This window comes from Engystomops pustulosus, chromosome 8, assembly GCF_040894005.1.
Source record: "Engystomops pustulosus chromosome 8, aEngPut4.maternal, whole genome shotgun sequence".
Taxonomy (NCBI): Eukaryota; Metazoa; Chordata; class Amphibia; order Anura; family Leptodactylidae; genus Engystomops; species Engystomops pustulosus.
This window is the reverse complement of record NC_092418.1, coordinates 27,246,199-27,273,781: the sequence shown is the minus strand read 5'-3', so window position 1 is coordinate 27,273,781 and position 27,583 is coordinate 27,246,199. Positions and strand designations below refer to the sequence as shown.

Sequence of the window (27,583 nt, the reverse complement as noted above, 5' to 3'; positions counted from 1 at the left end):
ACAAATTGGCCAAGACAAACTTCCAAAAGACGCAGCCCAACTCGGCAACAGCACAGAGTAGAGACCTGGCTATATAATTGGTAACTTTAATCTAAGAAAAGGCTTTAAAGGGAACCTGTCACCAGAGTCACTAATAAAACTAATAAGTTCCCACAGCACTGTACTAAAAAAATGCATAGTTCCTATATGCATGAAATGAAGTTTGTAATCCTACATGGTACCCTACTGGAAGAAGCAAGGTGTCCCAAGGGCTTGTGCTATTTATTCAAGGCAGTGTGTCTCATGTCTGCCCCATGAATGCTGGCAATTCTGCCCTCCGCTTCCCTCAGGCTGATGAGTCATCCTCTGCTCTGCACTGCAGGAGGGTGGGGGTAGAGTAGACATGAGGCAAGAGACACACTGCCTAGCATGGTAGCACAAGCCCTTGGAATACCCTGATCCTTCAGGCAGTTACACTTCCTTTATTTTCTGGGGATAGGAAATATATTTTAACTAAAACAGTGTGGGTACAAGTTAGTATAGTGCTATGGAAACTTGTTATTAGGCTTATTAGTAAAAATCTGGTTACTGGTTCACTTTAAAAAAAAACTGTAAATGCCATGTAAGAGCAATTTATTTTATGATTTTCTCCCCCATGTCTCAACTTTTCCTGTTAAACTGGAAAACTTCTTTAATAGGTAATGATTGGGATTGTCTTGGCAGTTGTTGTAACATTGTTCCAGCATAAGAAGTATTTCACATAGTCACTGGGTGTAGAAGTGACCAATCTATAAAATGACTGATTAGTCCTCCGCAAAAAGCAGAACACATTGACTATGAACTTTTCAACCTCTCATATTCTCAGGTTATTCCTGTCCAATTATAACAAACATGAATTAAGCAATACTCTTTATCTCCGAGTTCATAATTGGTTCCAGAGACCAGGACTTAAAATAGAGATCTGGATGTCCATGGCAACTATAATTTCTCATGTAAAGATTTGAACTGACAAAAATGTCCTCGGTTACCAAATATAAAATGTTCTCTGCGAAAAATAAACGCCGTATATCTTGACACGTGATGGGCTGAGAAATATATTTACATTAGAAAATACACATTTACTAAAAATAATAATACAATACAATTGTTCCATTTAAAAGTAGCTCTTCAGTCCAAAAAAAAATAAAAAAAATATAAAAAAATGGCTGCTGGGTTTTTTTCCTATTGAAATACAATGCTCAACATGGTATCAATGCACACCCCGTACAGCGAAAATGACAACAAACAAAGCTCTGTAATCACTAGTATAAAAAAGTTATGGGTGTCAGAAAACACTGACACTTTTTTTTTTCTTGCTTTTTTTTTTTAACCGTTAATAAGACATAACAAAATTTTATCAATTTTGAATTTACATGATTGTACTGACCTAAAGGATAAAGTGGATGTGTAATTGGGAGCGCACAGGGAAAACCGTAAAAAATAAACACTGGGGGGGGGGGTTTGGTTTTTTTTTATAAATTTCACAACATTTTGGAATTTTTTCCAGCTCTGCAGTACATTGTATGGAATATTAAATGATGTCACTAGAAAGTACACAATGTTACACAAAATACAAGACTCCTGCACTTAGAGTATACAATAATAGATCACTACGTCTGGCATCTTATTTCCTTTGAAAATACAGTCGATATCGCTATGTCCTGCATGACGTGAGAATCCTGAGGAAGGCCTCAGTTCTCATCACAGAACACACACACACAGCAATTATTCTGTCCTTTTGGTCCTGCTTATTTTTCTCTACAATGTAGGCCTAGACCCCTGGGAATATCTATATCTGACATCCACAGTTAATATGTCAGTGCTGTTGATTAGCTGTGCATTAATACATACGTACACAAGAAAAACATTCCCATGACTACAGGACCTAGATTTGTGAACTATGCCGAAATTTATTCAGGCGTTTACAGGAAAATTAATATTACAAAGGTCTGACAGAAATTGTGTATGAATCTTCAGGAATATAGTGGTAAAATGTGGTATAATGAAAGACATTTCTTTTTTTTTCCCGGGAGGGGGACAGTATTAAATCCTGATGTGAAAATTTGTAAAGGAAGTAGGTCTGATGGCTCCGCCTTCTCCCTGGCCAAGCAATGCCCCTTTTTCGTGAAAGTAGCAAGGGCAGTAAAAATCTCATTTTGCATGAAATTTTTTAGTTTGTGCCTTTTTCTACAACAAAAAGTTGTTGATAAATGTCCATCAATGAGTTTTCATACCTATTACACCCCATTTAAAACATGGACAATATGCTGGTTGTATTTCCCAGAGACATTGCCCCAGGGTCTGGACTCATGGCATCATAGTCATATGTTGACCCATGTGACTCCAAGGTCATACTAAAAAAATGTTTACAGGGGTGGTAGGGATCCTAAACGTCATAGGTGTCTATACTGCTGGGAAGAGGCAGGATATGTCCATTGAAGTCTATGGAAAACACAACGGGTTACATTTATCAAAAGAGAGCAGTACTGTTCTAGTTGCCTATGGCAACCAATCAGTGCTCAGCTTTCATTTTCCAACAGCTGTTTATAAAATTATAGCTGAGCTGTGATTGGTTTCCATGGGCAACTAGGACAGTTTTACCTCAAACACCTCTGTTAAATCTCTCCCAATGAATGGAAAGTCCAAATGTAGATGTGAACCAAGCCTTGGGCTGCATTCACATGAACGCTTATGGGTCCGTGAGCTAGCCCCACAACGTGTTGCGAGCTTGTGGCCCCCACAGAGGAATATTGTGCCCGGTTACAGTGCGGTGAATCTACCATGCCTCGCCGCACCATGACTGGGTGGCCGCACTGTGAATTATAGAGCAGGTCCTATTCCTGCCCATATTGTGCCGTGGCCACTAAGCTCCTATGAGCACTGCTCACCCCTCCCAAAACGGGCCGCAAGCAGGGTACTGTTATAGAGCACGGAAATGTACACGTAGCCTAAGGCGATCTGAACTTGAATGTATTTTCCCCAAGTCAGCAATCTCCGGCTTTTGAAGCTTGCTCACGCCTCAGGTCTTTCTATGGGCTTATACACACAGAAACACAAAGTTCACAGCCCCGAGTATAAGACCGGCGTTTTTGAAATCTGAAATTTTTCTGAAATGTTGCTAGGCAACCAACTGGGCAAGTAGATTAGAAAAAAAAAAAACACAAAAAAAAATAAAAATGGATCACATAGGGTTGCGAAAAAACAGATGCAGATAAAATATGGACTAAACACAAATATCACAGGATGGTCTCAGTAGTCAGAACGTCTACCAGCCGTCACCAGACGACTTTCAATATTTTCCAGGACAGGCATTCAAGTTTGTGAAATGTTGAGGTATGAAAAATTAAAATACTAAAAAAAAAAACTTTCTCCGAAGAGGTAAAAACACACCCATCGTGGAGAAGTTGCCTTAGCAACAGGAGAGGTCTCCTAAGTAGTAACCACTTCAACATCAATTTGGCCATAGAAGCTTCGGTGGCCTGGCTCTACACGACGCAGGCTTTAGTATAGATTTTCCTCAGCTTCTCCACACATCACCGCCTATAATTATGAGATGTTCTTAAAGAAGTCTGCGTTTTTTATTGCGAAATAATTAGATGGGGGGGGGGGAGGGGGCAATGAATATCTGAGAACCTGTAATGCATCAACTAGATAGATTGTGTTATATATATATATATACACACACATACACTCACCGGCCACTTTATTAGGTACACCATGCTAGTAACGGGTTGGACCCCCTTTTGCCTTCAGAGCTGCCTCAATTCTTCCTGGCATAGATACAACAAGGTGCTGGAAGCATTCCTCAGAGATTTTGGTCCATATTGACATGATGGCATCACACAGTTGCCGCAGATTTGTCGGCTGCACATCCATGATGCGAATCTCCCGTTCCACCACATCCCAAAGATGCTCTATTGGATTGAGATCTGGTGACTGTGGAGGCCATTTGAGTACAGTGACCTCATTGTCATGTTCAAGAAACCAGTCTGAGATGATTCCAGCTTTATGACATGGCGCATTATCCTGCTGAAAGTAGCCATCAGATGTTACAGGGTACATTGTGCTCATAAAGGGATGGACATGGTCAGCAACAATACTCAGGTAGGCTGTGGCGTTGCAACGATGCTCAATTGGTACCAAGGGGCCCAAAGAGTGCCAAGAAAATATTCCCCACACCATGACACCACCACCACCAGCCTGAACCGTTGATACAAGGCAGGATGGATCCATGCTTTCATGTTGTTGACGCCAAATTCTGACCCTACCATCCGAATGTCGCAGCAGAAATCGAGACTCATCAGATCAGGCAACGTTTTTCCAATCTTCTACTGTCCAATTTCGATGAGCTTGTGCAAATTGTAGCCTCAGTTTCCTGTTCTTAGCTGAAAAGAGTGGCACCCGGTGTGGTCTTCTGCTGCTGTAGCCCATCTGCCTCAAAGTTCGACGTACTGTGCGTTCAGAGATGCTCTTCCGCCTACCTTGGTTGTAACGGGTGGCGATTTGAGTCACTGTTGCCTTTCTATCAGCTCGAACCAGTCTGCCCATTCTCCTCTGACCTCTGGCATCAACAAGGCATTTCCGCCCACAGAACTGCCGCTCACTGGCTGTTTTTTCTATTTCGGACCATTCTCTGTAAACCCTAGAGATGGTTGTGCGTGAAAATCCCAGTAGATCAGCAGTTTCTGAAATACTCAGACCAGCCCTTCTGGCACCAACAACCATGCCACATTCAAAGGCACTCAAATCACCTTTCTTCCCCATACTGATGCTCGGTTTGAACTGCAGGAGATTGTCTTGACCATGTCTACATGCCTAAATACACTGAGTTGCCGCCATGTGATTGGCTGATTAGAAATTAAGTGTTAACGAGCAGTTGGATAGGTGTACCTAATAAAGTGGCCGATGAGTGTGTGTATATATATATATATATTTGTGCCGCCACCTTCATATAGAGGCTCTTATAACTACAAGTTAGCGGTTTGCTGATCGACCGATTCTCCTATTAACAATTCCCCCTGGTGGGGATGCATAAAAACTATGTTAAACTATGCATTCTCTGCGGGATAACAACTGTGCCGATTATAGCTACAAAATGGAAGGCGTCTAGAGATAGGAAGTCATACACTCTACGGGGCAGATTTATCATAAGTTTCTGAGGTAAATCGGTTCTAGTTGCCCATGGCAACCTATCAGAGCTCAGCTTTAATTTTATAAACAGATGTGGGAAAATGAAAGCTGAGCTCTGATTGGTTTCCATGGGCAACTAGAACAGTTTTACCTCAGACACTTCTGATAAATCTCCCCCTATAATCCTCAAATATCAGATGTTAGCTTTAAATTTTTTTTAACCAAAAATTTGTGAGTGTTTCCTATAGGCAACATCCATCATCTGTTATCAAGAGAATAGTGCAGCCGCCCACTTCTTTTTTTCCCTGCTTTTAATACTAGATGCGTGAAGAAGGTCCGTTAAAGTCCATGGGGAAGAGGAGTCAACTTTATGAATTAACCCTTACAGGACTAATTTTTTACTTCCCTCATACTAAAAAGCATTCAATCGAATTGTCCTTTTAGGGGCATCTTTTAATATTCCATTCAATGTACTGGAAAGCTGGAATAAAATTCCAAGTGCGGTGAAATTGGAAAAAAAACACTTTTGCAGAGTTTTCCTGGGCTCTGTCTTTACGGCTTTCATTCTGTGCTCCAAATGACACTTCCTCTTTATTCTTTGGGTCAATATGATCACAGGGGTACCAAATTTATATAGGTTTTATTTGTTTGTTTATAATTTCTTTGCTTTATATGTATTATAAGGAAAGGGGGGCGATTTAAACCTTTACTTTAATTTAAAAAATGTTACTATTATTTCAGACCCTCTAGGGTACTTTAACCCCGCAGGGTCTGATTGCTTATGCTATATAATGTAATACTACTATATAATGTGCAAGTCACGGCTTCTGTAACGTAGCAATATAAAATTCATTAGAATGGAAAACGATGGCTGGCTGAAAGAATGCACCTCCCACTGGTTGCGGTCTCCCTGAATAACGCAAGCATATGGTGCACAACCCTAGGCAGCACATACACAACTTATATTTTAAAGGCAAGTCTCCTATCAACAATGTATGTACATACTGTAATTAGCAGTCATTGCCTGAAAAAGAAAAAACCCTAAAGAGCAATAAGTGTATAATGACATCACATGGGAATAAAACATACAAATTTAGCAAAGACAGTTATTAGGGTCAAAAACCAAGCAAACTATCACACATCAAAATACATATATACTAGTATATCCATAAGGCTATGTAAACATCTGCATGTAGAAAAGCAAACAGTATAAAAGATACCCAAAGGACCCCATCACATAAACAGGGGGTACCTCAGGATCACAGAAGGAGTGATATATCTACTAAGCTCGATACAGGCGGTCCCCTACTTAAGAACACTCGACTTACATACGACCCCTAGTTACAAACGGACCTCTGGATATTGGTAATTTACTGTACTTTAGTCCTAAGCTACAATGATCAGCTGTAACAGTTATCACTGGTGTCTGTAATGAAGCTTTATTGTTAATCCTGATTCTTATGACAACCCAACATTTTTAAAATCCAATTGTCACAGAGACCAAAAAAGTTCTGGCTGGGGTTACAATGATAAAATATGCAGTTCTGACTTACATACAAACTCAACTTAAGAACAAACCTACAGACCCTATCTTGTATGTAACCCGGGGACTGCCTGTAGTCCCTGGCTGCAATGATCAGCTGTAAGGTGTCTGTAATGAAGCTTTATTGATAATCCTTGGTCCTATTACAGCAAAAAATGTTTCAATTCCAATTTTCACTGGGGCAAAAAAAAAAAAAAGTCTGTACTTACTATGACCCCAGTAACCAGTATACTCACTTTGTAAAAAGTAAATAATTTATCTACAACGTACATATATTTTATGGACTTGAGAAGATCCCATTAAGCCTTTTAACTATAGGCAATCATAAAGACTTTCCACCAACCTACAGAAAATGAGACCTTCAAGAGCTTCGAGAGCAAAGTCTTCCTCGTAGGAGAGGAATAATAACGATGTTTTTTTTACATAATGAGTTCTAAGAAGACCTCCCTTATTATATTGTAAGTACACAGCTTCAGAAAAATAAAAAATACATTTCCTTGAAAGGGTCGTCATCTCCTGAAAACCAATAGAAGCTTTGTCATTCTCCGTTATAAAATTCAAAATAAAAGTTCCACATTTCACAGAACTGTTCTTAGAAGATTGAGGATGTCCCTGATGTTGTGTCTATTGATGTTACATTGCCAGATGTAAATTTCTATTCATCGATGACACAGGGTCTGGTCATTGAAACTCTTTCAAGTCTTTCAAGAAAAAGACACCCAACAGACCCCCATGACCGGTTCTAAACTCCATATTACAAAACCAAGGAAAGCTATCCAATCACAAAATGTATTGCCGTAACAAAGTCATCATATGTATAGCTTAGGATGGGCGCCAACTATGACCTTCACAAAGTACATGTAGAGAAAAACTTTGTATGGTCATTGTTAAACATTTTGACCTTTTGCCAGAATATGGGCTGTACCATAAAAAAATCATAAAATCTATTAAATCCACCACCAAAATGATACAAGTGAAAATACATTTACCCCAACAAAAAACAAGCCGTCATACAGCTGTGTGAACAATCAAATTTTAATTTTATGGATCTTAGAAAAAGTGTTGAAAAAGTGAGAAAAATTATTTAAAAAACAAGGGTTTTATATAGGCTTTTAGAACTCAAATTTTCATACAGCACAGAAACCCACCCCTGAATGAAATAAAACAGTTATCAAGTACAGGCAGTCCCCGGGTTACATACAAGATAGGGTCTGTAGGTTTGTTCTTAAGTTGAATTTGTATGTAAGTCGGAACTATATATTTTATCATTGTAACCCCAGCCAGAACTTTTTTTGGTCTCTGTGACAATTGGATTTTAAAAATGTTGGATTGTCATAAGAATCAAGGTTAACACTAAAGCTTCATTACAGACACCTGTGATAACTGTTACAGCTGATTATTGTAGCCTAGGACTAAAGTACAATAAATTACCAATATCCAGAGGTCCGTTTGTAACTATGGGGTCGTATGTAAGTCGAGTGTTCTCAAGTAGGGGACTGCCTGTATGTGTAAAATCACCTATAGTCCTCCGAGGACCGGATCTTACAAAAAAGAAAAAACAAACACAGAATTTATCAGTTTCAATAAAAATAAGAAACTGCAGAGGGGATACACTCAGGACGGTCCCTAGTGATATTACAGTCCATACGAAATTGGCTGCCAATCACTGGCTCCTATTTTCACTACTCCTTTGATCTTCAGGGGGAGGGAAGGGAGCAGGAAAAAGTATCAATAGGATCTGTCCTAAGGCTACATTCACACGTACATATGTGAGACGTATATATGGCCAACGTATGTATGGGGTATAAGGCATTAAACGAGGTGTGAAACCGAGCCCTACACCCATTCATAATTAAAAATAATAATTCTTTTATTTACATAGTACACACAGATTACCAAGCCCTGCGCAGAGTTTGCCAAATCATTCACTGTTCCCCCATGGGGCTCACAATCTAATCAACCTACCAGTATGTTTTGGAGTGAGGATGGAAACCGGAGGAAACCCACGCAAACACAGAGAGAACATACAAACTCTTTGTAGATTTTGCCCTGGGTGGGACTTGAACTCAGGACCCCAACACTGCAAGGCTGTAGTGCTAACCACAGAGATGCCCGTATGTTCAAGGTTATAATGTTCCATATACGATTATACAATCATAACCGTGTAATCATACCCTAATATTTTTATTAATGACCTTGTAGTGGGTTTACACAGTCAAGTTTCAATAATTGCAGATGATACTAAGCTGTGTAAAGTAATAAATACTGAAGTCGATAGTTTAGCATTACAGAGGGATTTGTGGAAGCTTGAGGAGTGGGCAGAGAAATGGTTGATTAGGTTTAATGTAGATAAATGTAAAGTTATGCACTTGGGCCATGGAAACAAAAAGTATAATTATGTTCTAAACGGTCAATTTCTTGGTAAAACTGGAGCTGAAAAGGACTTGGGGGTATTGGTGGATGGTAAACTTAATTTTAGTGACCAGAGCCAGGCGGCTGCTGCTAAAGCAAATAAAATAATGGGATGTATCAAGAGAGGAATAGATTCTCATGATAAAGACATAGTTTTGCCCTTATACAAATCCCTGGTCAGACCACACATGGAATATTGTGTACAGTTTTGGGCACCGGTGTATAAAAAGTATATAGTAGAGCTGGAACGGGTGCAGAGGAGAGCAACCAGGATTATTAGGGGAATGGGGGAACTAGAATACAATGACAGATTAGAAAAAAGACGACTGAGGGGAGACCTCATTACAATGTACAAATACCTGAACGGACAGTACAAGGATCTCTCCAAAGATCTTTTTATACCTCGGCCTGTGACCAGGACAAGGGGGCATCCTCTACGCCTAGAGGAGAGGCGATTTTACCATCACCATAGACAAAGGTTCTTTACTGTACGAGCAGTGAGACTATGGAACTCTCTGCCGCAGGAGGTCGTTATGGCGGACTCTATGTACATGTTCAAGAGAGGCCTGGATGCCTTTCTGGAGAGCAAAAATATCACAGGTTATGGGGATAAAACATTTATTTAATTCTTAAAGGTTGGACTTGATGGATTTGCGTCTTTTTCCAGCCTTACATACTATACTATTTTGTGCCCGGTGACAGGTCCTCTTTAAGACCAATCCATAGCATACAACCAAATGTTCAAGTCGATAGATATACGGTAATAAACAAATTACTTTCATTAACGTTACACAGCCTTGGGTCTTTTTATGGAACGCCGTCTGCCGCTTTGTGAATTTCCACCAAAACTTGTGAAACGTTTCCCCAGCGAGAGGCAGCGCATGAGAAGAACAGTCTGCTTCCATCACTACTAAGCCCTACACTCCTGCTGAGACATTTACATAATTTGCTATTCCTGTTGCAAAAAATGTCGTGGCTTTGAAAGCAGCTGAGCAAATATTTTATATTAAAGGACAAATAAGACTCACAAAGCCGAGCGACGGAAATTCCTTGTGGTTCATTTGTGCTCGGCCGAGGTACCACATCCTTGGCGACACCAGGCACAAGTGCTGTGCCCAGATTGCGGGTTACGTGCAGCTCTTCATCCGGGATAATTACGGGTCCTTTCTTGATAATATTACACCTGGTCCACCTTTCAATGAAGTTGAAGACCTGGCGTCTTCAGAGCACTTCAAGAACGAGCGTTTACGGAATGAAAAGAAGCGATCAGGAAATCAATAGGGGCTCATTACTCCAGACAGATGTTCCCACTTCAGGTTCTGACGGAAAGGTCCAATGAAGTCTATCAGATAATTATGGAGGAGATTTTTAAGGAAGAGGTTTCTTCAAGTTGATGAGTGCATACAGGGAGCTCCCGTATTCTAGGCTGTTACCATATATACTCGAGTATAAGCCTAGTTTTTCAGCACAAAAAAATGTGCTGAAACCCCAAACTCAGCTTATACTCGAGTAAAAAAATTATAGGTTTTACCAGGTTTTAGTGGTAAAATTAGGGGCCTCAGCTTATACTTGGGTCAGCTTAAACTCGAGTATAAGCAAAATGGATGAGCTTTAATGTTATCTCCTTATATATATTTCTAGTTCTGGAATTTTACTATTTATAACCATGAAACAATAAAAGGTTTTCATGGACTTGAGATCATGATAATCTATTCTAACACATTGATCCCCCCCCACTGCTCAACTGTTGAGAAGCAGCAATGTTCATAAGACTCACAAACCACAGCGCCGTACACTGTATAGTGGCTGTTCTCGGTACTGCAGCTCAAACCCATTCACTTGATGCCAGACCATGTGACTGATACAGGTGACATCACAAACCTGGGAAGAAGAGCTCATGGTAGGATCTCCCTGCAAGCAGCTGATTGGTGGGGACACCTGGTGGTGTACTTTCATTAATCTAATGAGCAGTAGCCTGGGGCCCAAGCCCTCTAGGGAGCCCATGGGCACCAAAACCACCCACCGAATTTTAGACTAAGAAAGACCTATGCCCATGAAATCCTTATACATTTGTTCCTGCTCACAATACACATGAACACAAGAGCCATCTCAGGACCTTTGAAGGTCCTCCAAAGGTCCTGAAACCGCAGATTGAAAGCAGACATAAGGGACGCATCTTCCATTTCTTCCAAGTAGCTGATTCTAGTAACAGATGTAGGAAGTGAGTACTACTAAAACATTTAGGAATCTTGATTATTAGACAATTATTATATTATATAATATTTAATCGATTTTTTTTTTATTATTAAACTTATTATATTTAATATATAATTAATATAGAATTATAATTAGACAATTACAAAAAGTAAATTGAAAGTGCTTCCTACATTAATTTTGCCATATTAATACACAGAGACCAGATTTTACCCTGAATGGCAAACGCATGGGGGCAAGTGAGCAAGTCCCGGGAGTTGAAGAATTAACTCTTTCCCTTTAGAAAATGTAATGGATACAAATTGGCAGTGAAAAAAATGGTCTCCGAAAACCTCATATTGAACTGGGGCTGTAGCAATTTTTGTCTGTTTGCTGGGGTTTAAAACAGCGAAGGACTATGGGAAATATGTCAGGGAATTAGTTTTTAAGGGGCGGCCACTTATATCAAAATCTAAACTCTGATAGGGTCACCCATATTATAATTACCCTGATAAAGTTTCCTGTTCACAGTCGGGAGCCATGGACAGGTCACATGACCCGTGGGTAGCAGGGCATCCTGTGACATTCTGTGTCCTGCTGGCTTCTTGAGGATGGAGGAGGCCGCGCAGTCATTACCATATGCCATGGCACATCCCCCTCCATCATAATCGCTCCCATATCAGTGATAGGAGGAGTGTGGCAAAGACATCTATACACCCTCCAACCACTGATATGGGAGTGGTTAACAAAGTGGCCAAACCCTTTAAGTGAAAAGCTCTACAAGTAGGGGGAAAATTGCTTAGGGGCTCGGATGGCCTTTTTTTTTTTTAACCACACAACATTCAATACATACATTAACATAGGGCACCCATTATGGAAGTGGGCACATCCTGGCACTGCGCACAGCATTCACGGCTGGCATAGCTGGGTAAATATCATCAGCTGGGTATTTGCTTAGCGAGTGACACTTTACTTGGCATAAATGTTGCATCAAGCATTTGTGGGACAAATTGTAGTTTCAAGTGGCACCGTTTAATATTCTGTGCCATGTACTGGGAAGCTGGAAAAACATTTTTCTGATGGGTTTGTTTTTACAGCTTTCACTGTGCGATGCAGATGACGCGTCCCCTTTATAACTTGGGTTACTAGGATCATGGATTTATATTCAATTTATATAGATTTTTTAATGACATGACACAATTTTGTTGTTGCATTGTGTTGTCATATTCTGATACCCTTAACTTTTTCATACCATACTTCAGTGTACGTAACTGGGTAAAATCGTTTTTATATTTAGAAAGATCGGACATTTTGGCATGCAGGCATACCACGCTTTATATGCATTCTAAGGAAAGGGGGAAAAATTTAACTTTTTTAAATTTATATTTTACAATTATAGGCTACTTGAACCCTAAAGGGTCTGATCACTACACAATATACTGCAATCAGAGAATTTGTTAACACCTGTACAAGTGTCAAAGACACTTTTACAGACAGGTTTATTCTGTAAGAAATGTATCATGCGTATAAGTACACATGGTTCTTTTCGCCTACGTATGAGGATGGAGCCAACATTTGTCTCCTTAGTTTGTTAGGCTGCACATGAAGCAGGCAGGCAGAAATCACAATAACTGTACAAGCGTCTATTAGGCTTGTACAGTTAGATTTACTCATTAAGTATTCACTGCAGTAGTGCACGAGCTGATGTATCTCCAGCCAAATGACCTCCTGCACTTCTGCACACAGCCCGATCCTGTACTGTGACAGGGGGCCAATATCATACAGCACGCTGTGTCTGCCAGGGGAACCCATGATTTGAACGAGATTCCTGGATCACAGGGGGTTAATAGACATACAGAGAAGATGCAGCCTCTCTGCATGTCTGTATATAGAGATCACTGGTAACAGTGATCCTATGGGATGTTGCCATTATAACCCTGTTATCTGTGATCTGTAAATAATAGCAGGTGACACATATACAATACAATATTTATAAAAATAATACAATATAATAAAAAATTTCAATTAAAAGTTTGAAAAAATCCCCCCACCCCCAAAAGTAAATAAAACAAATAATTTAAGTAAAACATTTCATATTGGAGGCCAATAGAGATGTGTGGACCTGACTTACACATTCAAGATTCGTGTACAGCCACGCGAACCGGACATAATGACGTGACTTTCTTTTGGTTTTACACCAAATTCCAGGTCAACTGGAACAACATTGTTTCGGATTGCTCAGATTCAGACATGAACCATAAAATTGTGAAAAAATTTGGGGAGGCTTCATGAAATGGACACGGTTCACGAACAGACCAGCAATGGTCAATGATGCAGGAAGGAAGAAATACCTTCAACTAGAATACAGGTGGACACCAGACCCCTAGTTAAAGACGGACCCCTCTGCCCTCTGTGACCTACCGTGAAGCTCTTTGAATACTTTACTGTAGTCCCAGACTGCAATGATCAGCTGTAAGGTGTCTGTTATGAAGCTTTATTGATAATTCCTGGTCCCATTACAAGAAATAATTTAGAAAATCCAATTGTCACTGGGGCAAAAATATTTTTTGTCTGGAACTACAATTCTAAAATATACAGTTTTGACTTACATACAGATTCAACTTAAGAACAAACTGATGGAATCTATCTTGTACGTAACCCGGGGACTGCCTGTATATGAAATGCAGAAGAAGGACGTTACCAGTATCACCCCAGTGGGACCCATTTATGTTTTGGAGAGGTATTCTAGAAGACAACTGCAGAAAAGGACCAGGGGCTGATCCATTCACAAAAATAATGAAGTTTGAGACACTGTAGAGTAACTGAGACATTGAAATTACATTTCAGGACTCTCCCAAGAGCTGCCCCTTCCTGCTCACCTGTTTTTGCACCTCCCTTGCCACTGATTTCAGTGTATAAGCTGAAGTTCGGGCCTGACAAGTTCTCTCATGCCAAAACTATTTTTAAGAAAAGAAAAGTCTATCTGCCGCTTGTCCTGTAGAAGTGATGTGTAATGAGTGAAAGACATGGACGGCTCGCTACAACCCAAACACAATGTCAGAGCTGTAGTAACCAATCCATTATTATGATAAGTAAAGCTCCGCTCCCAGTCTACATCCATTTTAAGTAATTGTGTGACTACTAAGGAGGGTTGGGCTCCTTGTACTTAAGGTTTTAAAAGGAACACTCTACTTTTCAACCCTATTATGAAAATGCGGAGAGGCTTTTTAAAAGCTTTACTAATAATCGCAGCCTGACAAACTGCACTTAAGACAAACACCCCCTCTGTAAACCTTATTCAAAAAGGTCTTGTGACCCCAGATGAACTCTCAGAACCAGCTCCTTCAGGTGAAAATAGAAGCAACAAAAAGCCGTCTTTATTAAACATATGATGGACGACAATGGACGCTGCAACCTTAATGCACTTTCACCACATTTTACCCCAATTATCTACTAGGGTAAGACAATTCTAGAATCACCCTCTTTACCCTATTAAAAAAAAAATTGTGATTAAATGAACTTTCTTTATCCCTCAATGGGAAATTATTTCTCCAAAGTCATGTGAAAATGAGCAGGAAAGAGTCAGATTCTTCCTGAGAGGAGTCAAGTTAAGCGGCTGTAGGTAGAGGGTCTCTTCAAAATGCTGGTGACATATTAAAGGAAACCTACCACCACAGATCTACCTATTAAGGTAGATCGGGTGGTAACTATTGTACGTGAGGATAACCCTTTTAAGGGCTAATCCTCACATCACCTGTATCTTTTTCAAACTTTTGTGTTAATATGCAAATTTTCTAAAGAGGCTACTGGGGCGTGGAGTAGCCGGAGAGGAGGCTACATGGCGCAGCTACTCCACGCCCCACTAGCCTCTTTGATCCTCCTACCCCATATCTTCGGCGCGCTGCCAGTCTCCGGCTTCTGAGCAGTGACTGTGCAGCTGCAGGACTGCGTTCTGTAGCTCCGGCTACTCCACACCCCAGTAGCCTCTTTAGAAAATTAGCATATTAACACAATAAAGGTTTGAAAAGATACAGGAGACATGAGGATTAGCCCTTAAAAGGACTATCCTCACGTACAATAGAGGCACCGACCACCCGATCTACCTTAATAGGTGGATCCATGGTGGTAGGTTTCCTTTAAAGATAAGTATCTCATCGTTTGAATCACATTGTCGTTCTGTTTGCTGAAGAACCAGAGATACACGCAGTTAAAGACATAGCTGTAAACGTGAGCTGCAGATCCAGATATTTCTTTAACTGTCTGTATCTCCAATTCTGTATCTCATAGAAGCACAAGCTTATATGAGATTCAAATGTTTAATATGACACTAAGGGCTGTTTCTAGGTACTTAAAAATGAAGATTGAAGCTTCTAAAATGACCCTCTCCTTGTAGCCTCAACCGAAAATAAACTTGACTCATCTCAGTTAAAAAGTAATTCTTCTCTGCTCATTTTCAGACGACTTTGGAAGAGATTTTTTATAGTTTTAAATTTCCCATAAAAGAGGGAATTCTAAAAATTACATTCCCTACACTACCTACTAGTAGGTTAGTCGGTAATAACTGGTGACAGAGTTAAGGGTTAGTTAGGGTCAAAGCAATAATCTCTCCCCACCTACGGGTCTTGGTGATGGATGTATGGAATTGCTATGAATATAAATGGATGGAATAGCCTTAACTGGCATCCACAGGTCCCACCTAAATCACAGTCTTCAGCCCCCACTCCATCCATGTCTAGGCACATGATTGCAGTAGGGTGAGTTAGGGATGGCACAGAAGTGCCAGACCCCAACATCGTCTACAGAAGGACAGCCCATTTATATGGAATTATACCTGGGGGGCGGGACAATAAACAAAAAGAAAATATACTTTTGTTACAGTATCGGCAGTCACAAAACCGATGCCACCAGTCAGTGACCTCGGTGACTTGTCTGCTGCCCAGAGTTCAGCTCACAAGGCAACCAGTACAAGTAGTTACATGTAGCATCCCCATTCTATAGGGAATATAGGATGTGATGTATATACCGATTTACTCATCTACAAATCATGGGATGGCGACAATCACAGAACGCCAAAACATCCATCAATCCTTTAAGTTAATAGTCTTTGATCTGTGATAAAATGCTAAAAACTGTTTGTACATAAAACAGTAAAAGGTAGCCCCCAATTTGTTGACTTAGAGAACAGTTGGGGGTGGAATCTTGTTTCTTTCCTGGGAAAACCGATCTTCAAAGTTGTGGCTATTTTCCCAGCTGCAAATACTTTGTCCTGGGAAATCTGCTCAGGCGGCAGCATCAGTCCGTGGGGCGAGAGGCACCGCGCTATAGTGCAATAACTCATACAAGTCCCAGGCAGGAGCCATCTTTACACTACCAGCAAAGGCAAAACCATAAAAGGTGAAAAAAAAATGTGTGTACACTGGATAGTGATAGTCTAGGCTTAAGATGTATCTCTGTTCGCTGTGAAGTGGCTGAACCAAGTGACTGCAGCTAAGCTCCCATTCAATCTGCAGTAACCTGGCCTGACCACTACACAGAGGACGGCGATTTCCTTTTCCTGGTACACTGTCCATGGATTAGCGGATCTTGTGCAAGCACAAAGGCCTCTTTATTGTTTGCCTGGGTTTGCAACATGTCTACCATGCACTTTGTAACTAAAATGTATAATTTTATATCCCTTGTCATGTGTTGTCACACAGATGCACGGCTCATTATATCCCTGGTCATGTGATGTCACACAGGTGCACGGCTCGTTATATCCCTGGTCATGTGATGTCACACAGGTGAATAGCTTGTTATATCCCTGGTCATGTGATGTCACACAGGTGAACAGCTCATTATGTCACAGAGCTGTGTGTTATACTGAATCGCTCACCTCTTAGACATCACATGAACATTGATATAACCAGCTGTGCACAACCATGGTCGGAAACAATGAAGCTTTCTATTGAATGACAGCAAGCAGAGATCTGGAAAACCATGAGGATTTGATACAATAGTTATATTTGTAAATTGTATAACTTTTCATTACACAAACAATATAATTATTTGCTCAAAGTGGACAACCCCTCTAACATATTTAGTATCATCACATCTGTGAATGTAAATGTTAACAGATGTGGGATGTTTTTGGAAAAAAAAAAAAGATACCAGAATTGCTATTTTGGTCATTTCTCATATCATTGGTACCAACAAGAACTACAGCAGGGCCTGCAAGGAGAATCTAGCAATGTCCCGAGCAAAAAAAAAAAAGGACTTTTTTCCTATAATTTTTACTTTAAAAAGAAGGACATAATAGCAAAGTGATTGCAATATTGTGCCTATAAGGCTGCACTCCATCTAAGTTGTTTGCGACTGAGGTGAGAATTACCATCTCTCTAATGGCTGTTCTACACTGTTTCCTTAACTTCCATTGATATGATTAGAAGGTACAGAAATAAAATACTTCTTAAGGAGATACATGGGTTTTTAAAGAATTCTAGGGGTGTCAAAAGTGCCCAAAGTGTACTTTCCTTGCTCTGACTCCAAGTTCCCACATTGCACCAGTACTTACACAGTACCCGCTGTGACCGATCAGTGGGACTAGCTCTGACATAACAACTAAAGTCCAGTGGTGGTCAGGGAATTGCCGAAGGGGCTTCCATGACCACCTGCACTTGTGACCAGATGAAGGTGCCAAAGATCGGGACAAAACGAGAATCGGGAACTTAAACAAACTAAGGTTGAGGCTATAATTGGTCCCTGCTGGTGCTGTGCTGCAACTACAGTTTTCTCCATGTGATGCTGCTCCCATTAGCGCAAGGATCCACTAGAAATAGATCACCGTGAAGAGGATAGCAGCTTGTACAATTTTACCTAAATGTAACTAAGAATCTCAGGTTGGTTTTGTTAATGTATCCTAGAGGCAATAGATCATTGTATAATGTGTGGATGTGCGGTCCCGATCTTTCTCTCTCCAAATGTTAGTATCCATAGACACATACTCGCAGGTGGGGGCATCTTATTTTGCCTCTGAATGCTCAATAAAATGTCACATCCAGCAGGAAAAACTGGAAGAAAAAAAGCACTTTATCATAACGCTTCCCATTGAAAGGAGCAAAATTCGCCTGGTCAGACGGATGCTATTGTATGGCATCCATTACCGGCCTCCGCTGAGCATATACTGTGGTTGTTTCCTTGCCAAATATGAACTGTTCCATCACAAAGGAGACACTCAGAACATTGATAACTGCAACTCTCTGGTTCCTGCCGGTTTCTTCCCCTTCTTCCACTTTTAGGGGAAGCAGCTGAACCAGAGAACATATGCCACTGTATCAGCCTCTAGTGGCACATGCTGCTGCCCTCTGTTGTAAGAATGCATTGAGAATTCTCCAGGCGTATCCAGGGGGTATAAAACTAGAAGTGTATCTAGTCTTAGTACACTTTGTTGTTTTTGCCACCCTTGCTCGAACCCCCAAGGAGTTTTCCAGAATTCCTGGAAAACCCCTTTAAGTAAATAGTTTAAGGGCCTTACCTGGTGGACGGAGCAGCGATGATGTATTTCCATCTTTCAGCAGAGACGGGAATATCCCTTTATATAGTTATCACAATTAAAAATAAAAGCAATGATCGGAAACCAATATTTTTTTTTTGTAGGTGCAGAAAAAAAATTGTTGCTTGCTTCCTACAGATTATTATAGGATTTCCAGGTTTTTTAGCACCAGGGAATAAAACTAATCCTAAAGATCCACAGTGATGACATCCAAAGTGCGTATAATTACCCCGCAGAATGTCATAAAGGTCTCCAAGACAACAGAGACATTAAAATCAGACTTGTCAAAGCAAGTAAACAGCCCTGCCGTTAAAGGTGATATTTCCATATTTTCAGCTAATTGAAGGTTCTTAAGAGGATTTAAAGGTCAGGAGCAACTAATCACAAAAAAGTATAGACCCTTATGTACCTGTGCAGCGTAGGGAGGTCTTACGGGAGTTGCTCAAATAGTAATTACTCAGACATTATCATAATCAGATTTCCACCAAAAGAACCTTGTCTGCCAACACCTTCTGAGCTTCCATGAAAAACACTCCAAATAAAAAGTAAAAGAATGTCATTTTAAGCTGGTGACAGGTTCCAATAGCCTATACTACGCCGATTTTAAAAATGCCTTTGTCAGCATTCTGAATACTGCCACGAAATAAAACTTTATTTCACATTACCTGGATCCCTGTCAACAGCGTGTGGAGAGTCCGGTATTGTGAAAGAAACTTTTATAAAGTTGAGGAGGTATTCAAAATGCTGGCAAAGGCATTTTTAAAATCCGCATAGCACAGGCTATTAGAACCTGTTACCAGCTAAAAATGACATTCCTGGTAGCCGATACGCTTTAAAGGAAACCTACCATCATTGATCTACCTATTAATGTAGGCTAATCCTTCAGGCCCCTGTAACTTTTTTAATCTTTTAAGACCCTAATATAAAAATTTCCTTAAGAAGCTACCAGGGTGGTGGAGTTACCAAGAGCTGATGCTACACGGCACAGATACTCCACGCCCCAGCAGCCTCTTTTGATCCTCCTACCGATACATCTTCAGCACTCGTCTGCTAAGCCTGAGTTCTGCGCATGTGCCGTAGCTCTGGCACCAAGACCATGCAGCCTGCGCTCTGTATAGACTGTCTACGCAGAGCGCAGGCAGCACGGTCTTGCCTCTGGAGCATTTGCAGAACTCTTCACGGACAAGTGTGCACAACTACAATGAGCTGCACGTATAGCATCCACGCCTTAGTAGCCTCTTAAGTAAATTTGCATATTAGTGTCATAAAAGCTTGAAACATTTATGGGGGACTGAAGGATTAGCCCTAAAAAGGGCTCGGATGCTATGGATTAGATGAACCCTCCATCGGATCTACCTTAATAGGTAGATCCGTGATAATAGATTTCCTTTAAGTACAGTTTCCCCTGTTCTCATTGGGATTCCTGGAAAACCCCTTAAATAGTTTTGACTGGGGACGCTGCAGAGGAGTGTCCCCTGTATAACTGGCCACATACGGAATATTCTGAGCTGAAATGCCTACATTCACCCCTTTGGGTACCATGATGTACATGTACAGCCAAGAATATTTAGGGTATTCAGGATCAAACACTGCTCAGTTGTTTTAAGCACAAATTATTTTTAATCATATGTCACACACACGTAAAGGCAAAAAAAAAAAAAAAAAAAGGACGGCTGTCCGGGGGGAAAGTATGTACGGACGCAATACGTCCCCCATATACGGCAATGCCGGCACGGAGCAATACGTACCGCTTCATACATGGGGAAAAGAGAAAAGAGAATTTCTTTGATCACTCTGGCACAGAGAATTTCTTTGAAACTTCTAGTCTTTATTTATACAAAAATCGTAAAATGTACAAAAAACGGTTACAGACATCCATTACTGCATCACCAAGTACAATTCATGTGGAAATAGCCGAGCCCACGCGTTTCAGGTGTGTACTACACCCTTAGTCATTGATGCCATTGAAACGCGTGGGCTCGGCTATTTCCACACAAATTGTACTTGGTGATGCAATAATGGATGTCTGTAACCGTTTTTTATACATTTTCCGATTTTTGGATAAATAAAGACTAAAGTTTTAAAGAAATTCTCTGTGCCAGAGTGATCAAAGAAATTCTGTTTTCTCTATGCCCACGTCAAGGTCCAGACGTACTCCTGGAGCACGCGTAAGGATGCAGGTGAGTGGCTAACATTTTTACTTTTTGATGGGGAAAAGATAGTACAAGTCCTACCTTTTCCCGTGCATCTCTATGGCGCCTCCCCATGGCGCCGAACTTGTGCCCACTCGGCTATGGCCAGGCAGTCATACGTTAGTGTGCATGTAGCCTAAGATAGACTCTACATTTGTCATAGACTATAGTTAGTGCAGCGATATTACAAGTAGCTTTCAAGATAACTGGGATACAACCATACTCTGTATGAGGGTGGTCTGTTGTGAGATGTCATGTTTTATTCATTTTAATTGTTTTATATTTAATTGTTTCTTTTTCTTGTAATTCTGTCTTTCCCACCAAAACAGGATTAAGAATGTATATGTATCTGTATACTTTAACACTATACTTTCCCCCTGTGATTAGCCAATGTATTAGCCAATGTATATACAGAAGGATTAGCCAATGTATATACAGAAGTCTGTACATGGTATAAAGTGACAGGATGGAGGGGGGCTAATAGAGTAATCTCCCAATAACAAACCACTGCCGGAAAGTTAAGATTTAAAATTGATATAAAAACCCAAGAACTAACCCAAAGAGGATGCCGGAAATTAGAGAACCACATGTAAACAATGATGGCTTCTCCAAGGAACACTGGTAGGGAAATCATATTAACTTGCATAGTTGACATTTTTATAATGTGAAAGGGGTTGATACATAGGAAGCCGACAGGGACGGAGGGGGTCTCTAACTACTTACGGGGGTCACACATGGACCCTTCCTAGCATTGCCATCTGGATAGTATTCTAACTCCTAAAGGGCATCTACCACCAGGATGAAGGACATAGGTTTTAATGGACCCTGGAGCCCCTCAGGCTCATTTACATAGTGTCTTTCATCCTGGTGGTAGATGACCTTTAATTATGGGGCAGGCACAATGACAAAATGACAGGGGACCTTTTGCAGTCACTACTTTTGAGTTGCAATGATGGGAATCCTTAGCGCTGATTCACACTGCCCTGGTCGGTCGGAGACCTATTTCACGGACAAGTTACTGAGTCAAGGATGGGAGTCCTTGCATCATAGAGATAAATGATACAAGGATTCTCTTCTTCCCAGGACATCATGACTTTGGTGTAGCTGGTGGTTGCTGTACACAGAAAAACAGGGTCTCCTTGTAGCATATATCACATGGTATGATCTGTTTTTCCCTTAACTGCAGACTAAATCCTCTTTAACAGGATCCATCAATTTCATAGGGTCATTTACTCTTCCTGTACAATTTTTACGCATATTATGAAGAGAATCATTCCCTACTATCACTTTCAGGAGCCTAGGAATGCTGGGTAACCACCACTCTGGAAGAAAGTGTCCATATTAGCCGTCACCCAGCTTTCCTAGAAACACAATACTACACCAACAAAAAGTATTTTTTTTTTTTTTTTACAAATCCTTACTGCAGACCAGAACTGACCTCAGCAATGTGCTTCTTCTTTTTTGACACAGGGGGATCGCAATTGTCTTCAGATGACCTTTGCTTTTTCTCTCTCTTTTCGGTTTTCTTGTCCTTTGCCATTCTACATTACAAAGGAGAATCATGCATGTTACAAATGGGGTACACACAGACTTGTATACAGAAGATATCACTAGACCCCAACACTAGAGATGAACGGACATGATGGTTGCATTCCGGTTTGGCTTTGCAACCCAATCTGGCCGAACAGCCAATCTGGTATATTGGAGCCCCTATCTATTAGCTATTGCTATGATTGGTCAGGGTGTCAATTTGCCGTATTAACTGTTCAACTGCCAATTCAGCAATATGAACCAAACCCGAACGCAATCATCAGGTCCGATGATCTCTACCCAATACATTAATGTAATTGACGTAGATGTGCACAAGTTTTCGATCTGGGAAACTATCTGCAGAACACGTGGGTGAGATCATTATATGGAAATACACTTATACTCTATATCTGATATCGGGGGTCCTATTGCCTGACCCCCCCACCCCACCTAATCTCCACGCTGATTCCATACATTGGAAGGACTGAAAACCTGATGATGATTTTAAAGGTCTATTCAGAATAAGACAACATATCCCCTATTCCCAGGATTAAACTGTACACAGGGGGGTTCTGACCACGGCCACCCAAACTGTTCACCCCAACTAAATGGATTATCAGTTCTGCCCTATTCATCTTAGATCTCTATTGTCATAATCAGTGGTGGTCCAAGCAGTCAAACCCCCTCCAATCAACGTGTACTGATGGGTAGAGATAAATGGACCTGTAGCTTAAGTTCTGGTTCAACCACGCAACCCGGACGTATTGCCAGATTAGTAGCCGGATAGCCAATCCAGCAATTTGATACCTCTTGCTACTACAAACATACTAGATGTATGGAAAACGTATGTCTGATCCAGTGATACACGATCAGAACCACAGTTGCCCCAAATTACAAGTCATAGACAATAGACACAGATATAATGGCTTATTAGAAGCAAATGACTTGTTACAGCTGAGGGTTTGCTTCAGTTGTATCCAGTATAGGAAACCCAATGCAGGGTTTGTACACTGATACATTATAGCGAACCTCCCAGCAGAGAACAGCAGGGATTTTACAGAACCGGAGAAGGAGACAGAAACATAAGAAAGAAATGTGCTCCATAGCAGCACGTGTAATATCTCACACACATGTATACACCCGCTCTGTGACCCACGTTGTCTTACTGTGTGCCGGTACTTCCGCCTTCTCCACGCTGCTGAACTCCGCCTATTCCAGTGCGTGGCCGCTAGGGGCGCAGCAGGCGAGAATCTCGGGCATGCGCATGCGCGGTCTGTAGTATGCGGCGGCGGCGTCGGTTGCTAGGCAGCACAGGCCTAGTGATCTGCACCTAAGCTGTGTGATATGTAATACTAGAATTACATTTGATATCTATATCCCATATGAGGAGACATCCCATAATTATCAACCCAAACTTTTTTTCCACATAAAAATGTAGTTCTACTGATGTATAATAATAAATTGGATAATAAAAGTGAGGCAGCTAATTGGTCCTCCTAATGTCATCCAATTTTGTGCTCCCATAAGGAACAGCCTCCCCCCATAGAAAAAAAATCCAAATCTTAATACTACAATCCCCCCAATTAGTTACTCTGCCCTTCTTTGTACTCCTATAAGTGTGCCACATAAGATACAGTATTCTCCTTTGTACCCCTATAGTGTCCAGACTTTTCCCCCAATTACAGTGCCCTTGCTTGTTCCCCTATTAGGTTATTGTGCCCCCATATTATATAGTGCCCTTCTCTGTACCCCTATATAAAATATTGGCCCCACTTTTCACCATAAAACAGAGAACGTCCTTTTTTGTACCTGTATAAGTATTAATTCTCCCACTTGTGCCCCCACAAGATAAAGTGCCCTCCATTTAACATTTATTGGTAATAGTGTCCCCCCCTTGTAACCCCATGAAATGACAGTGCCCCTCTGACAGAGTAATGCTATCAGCACCATTTTGTACTAAAGTTATCTTACTCTATGACAGTGATGGCGAACCCTCTAGAGACCGAGTGCCCAAACTACAACCAAAATCCACGTATTTACCATGAAGTGCCAACATGCAGTAAGCAGTAACTTATTGCTACTCATCTTTCAATTGTATCGACCCCCTAAGGCAGTGATGGCAAACCTTTTAGACACCGAGTGCCCAAACTACAACAAAGACCCGCTTATTTATTGCAAAGTGCCAACAAAGAAATTTAATTTATGATTTATACTCTCTTCTCTGTCACAGTTTTCATTGATACCAGTACTGAGGACACCAATAATGCAGAAAATAGTCCCAGGTAGCACTGTCACTTTAATATAGCTCTGTGCATAGCAAGTCCTGGGCTGTCTGGGACTGCTGGAAGATACCGGGAGTCCTCTCTGAGTGCCCACAGAAAGGGCTCTGAGTGCCACCTCTGGCACCAGTGCCATAGGTTAGCCATCCCTGCCCTAAGGCCACAAATACAGTTAAAAGAAGGAGGGCAAATTCCGACTCGTGTGGTAGCTTCTCTCCAGAGTCTCTCTGTAGAAGAATGGTTCTTCATAGCTTTTACACCGTTTTATACTGATGTCCACATAAATTTTAAAATCTGAAGATCATTGTTTCTACAACTGTAACTTTGAAATCCCAGCGGATCATCTGCATGCCAATCTATTCGGAACATCTGCTACAAACCACAAATATATTGCATGCACAAAATATTCTGAGGACTAGGACTAGAGTAACTGTAATCAATGTGCGCTCGGCGTGGAAACATTTCACATGCAAATGGACGTGATCTGTGGATTCACAAAAATCTCTCAATGGGAGAAGCGAAATACTTTGGGGGAATCCATAGATAAATCTTAAAGGGTTTTTCCCATAAAGAAAAGTTAGGCCCTATACACCTAACCTGTTGATCAGTGGCGGTCTTAGTGCTGAGATTCCCACAGATCAGTAAAACAAGGGGTCCGATGGGGTCCGTCAGACTAATGGAGCAAATGGCCGCACATGACTATTCTGCACCTATAATCTCTATGGAGCTGATGGAAACTGACGGGTGCTGCGCAGCACTGACACCCCCACTTGTGGATAGGGCCTAACTTTACTTCGTGGGGAAAACCCCTTTCATTTCAATCCCCTAGTGATGCTAATGGAATAAAGATCATTTTTAATCCCCTACTTCACAATTTTACTCAGCTTTATTACTGTGTTAGCTCCTATCACTCAGTAATGGTTAGTGCAGCTCTCCTACATCTCTGCTATTCCACAACACACTGCTACATCTGCTCTGCCTTCCTGCTGTACCTCCCCAGATAAAGAACTTATCTGTCTGTAGCTTGTAGTTCTCCTCACGCTGCTGCTGGCAGGATGTCAGTGTATGTGTCAGTGTAAGCTCCGTCCTTGACTGCAGGGGGGTGGGGTTAGAGGCAGAGAGAGACAGAAACCCAGCTCCACAGCCTCACCAAAAAAACCAAGATGGTGTCCCTGACCGTAAGTCAGAAGTTACAGGGTCTTGTCTAGGAGCAACTGAAATTGTGTACACCAGAACTGATGGAGACAGGTTGGACTTATATCTGTGAAGTGCTGTATTTTTGTAAATACCCCTTAAGGGATTAAGAAATGAGACTCCAGGACATACAAAACCATTAGGCGGGATCAATAACAGTGTGCTGGCAGCCTCCGACACACTGTTATAGATTCATAGCAAATTCTACATACATTACAATACTGTAGGAACAATAATAATAACATAATTGAAAATAAACATTTCAAAGCCCGCCTATTCCCTAGAACTGATATAAAAATAAATTAAAGGAAAGCAACCAGATGAAAAAAACACCCACAGATACTCACCTCCGCTCGACATACTGGGATCACCTAGAAAAGAAACTAAATAATTAAAATAATTAACAGCCAGGAGCAGGAGAACAAGATGTCCGAAGATCCAGGCTGCTAATTGTGCACGCCCCCCGCATCTCCCTATTCCATGCTGAATTCACGCCTCTTGTGTGAAGTCACCTCCCTCTCCCTTGCAGAGGTCAGCACCGGGATCAAGATGGAGAGGAGTAGAGGTGAGTATTTCTAGGTGTTTTTCTGTTTTTTCAACTGGTTGACTGCCTTTAACAAATAAAATCCTAAACATTTTAAAAATCCCCGGGACACAAAAGTCCCAATCTATCCACATATAAAATGTTTATTCCAAGCGGTGAACTCCATATGGAAAATAGCGACCCAAATTTCCAAAACGCCACTGTTTCGCCATTTTGCAAAAAATAATCAAATGGCCACAGTCATCAAATGGTAGCAATGAAAATGCCATCATACAAGAAATGGGTGCAAATGCATTATTTTTACATTTTCATCACATTTGTAGGCAAAAAAAACAAGCCCCCCCCCCCTACAGCTCTGAAAACAGTAAAAGAAAAAGTTATGTTTTTTTTTTTTAATGATGGGGAGTGAAAAATGAAAAAAACACAAAACAAAAATGCAGTGATCCCTAAGGGGTCAAATGCAATGAAAAAGCTGTAAGAACCCCAAATGTGAACTAATAAAAAAACTACAGATCTTTATGCAGATCTTGACGGAAAGCGCTTGGAAGGCAAAGGGGTTTTTTTTTGTAACCAAAAGAATTTTGTTAATTAAATTCATAAAAAAATACTTTTGTATTGCTGTGTTTGTATTGATCCAGAGGAATTTTTTTTAATGTTATTTAGGTTACACAATAAAAGCCGAATTTTTTTTTAGATTTCCGTTCTATGATGGCCAGAAAAAGAAAAAAGTAATAGCTTGTTGAAGGCATTATCAAAAAATAGAATTAAAAATAGCCTGGGCATTAATGTGGAAAACAGATGGGGAGATAAGGGGTTAAACCCCCTGCCAGTTTCCTAGAGTGAACCTAATAGGAAAACACTACTGTAACAATTTATAGTTCACAGTCTCCCTCCAGAGGACGACACAGGTTCTGCAGGTATAAATATGTCCCGTCATTACAGCGATTCACCGCAAGAGGGCGGTGGTAGCGTCACGGCGCTGACAGAGGCAGAATGTCACAATGTAATATTCCTCTATAA

At 40.9% G+C, this 27,583-nt stretch overlaps 1 protein-coding gene across 5 annotated transcripts in view; it reads right to left on the bottom strand.

Annotated features, from left to right (window-relative positions):
* CHLSN (cholesin) overlaps positions 1 to 23,837 on the bottom strand; it is a 147,263-nt gene extending 123,426 nt beyond the window's left edge. Inside the window, exons 1-2 of one of the 5 annotated variants that reach the window (XM_072120441.1) lie at positions 23,677 to 23,837; positions 22,455 to 22,557 (exon numbers count right to left, since the gene is read on the bottom strand). In XM_072120441.1, coding sequence (XP_071976542.1) covers positions 22,455 to 22,556 — 102 coding nt within the window. In that variant the 5' untranslated portion in view covers position 22,557; positions 23,677 to 23,837. The remainder of the gene's footprint in view (positions 1 to 22,454; positions 22,558 to 23,676) is intronic. The other 4 variants (XM_072120442.1, XM_072120437.1, XM_072120440.1 and 1 more) reach the window with 4 other exon arrangements.
* Positions 23,838 to 27,583: the final 3,746 nt, after the last annotated feature.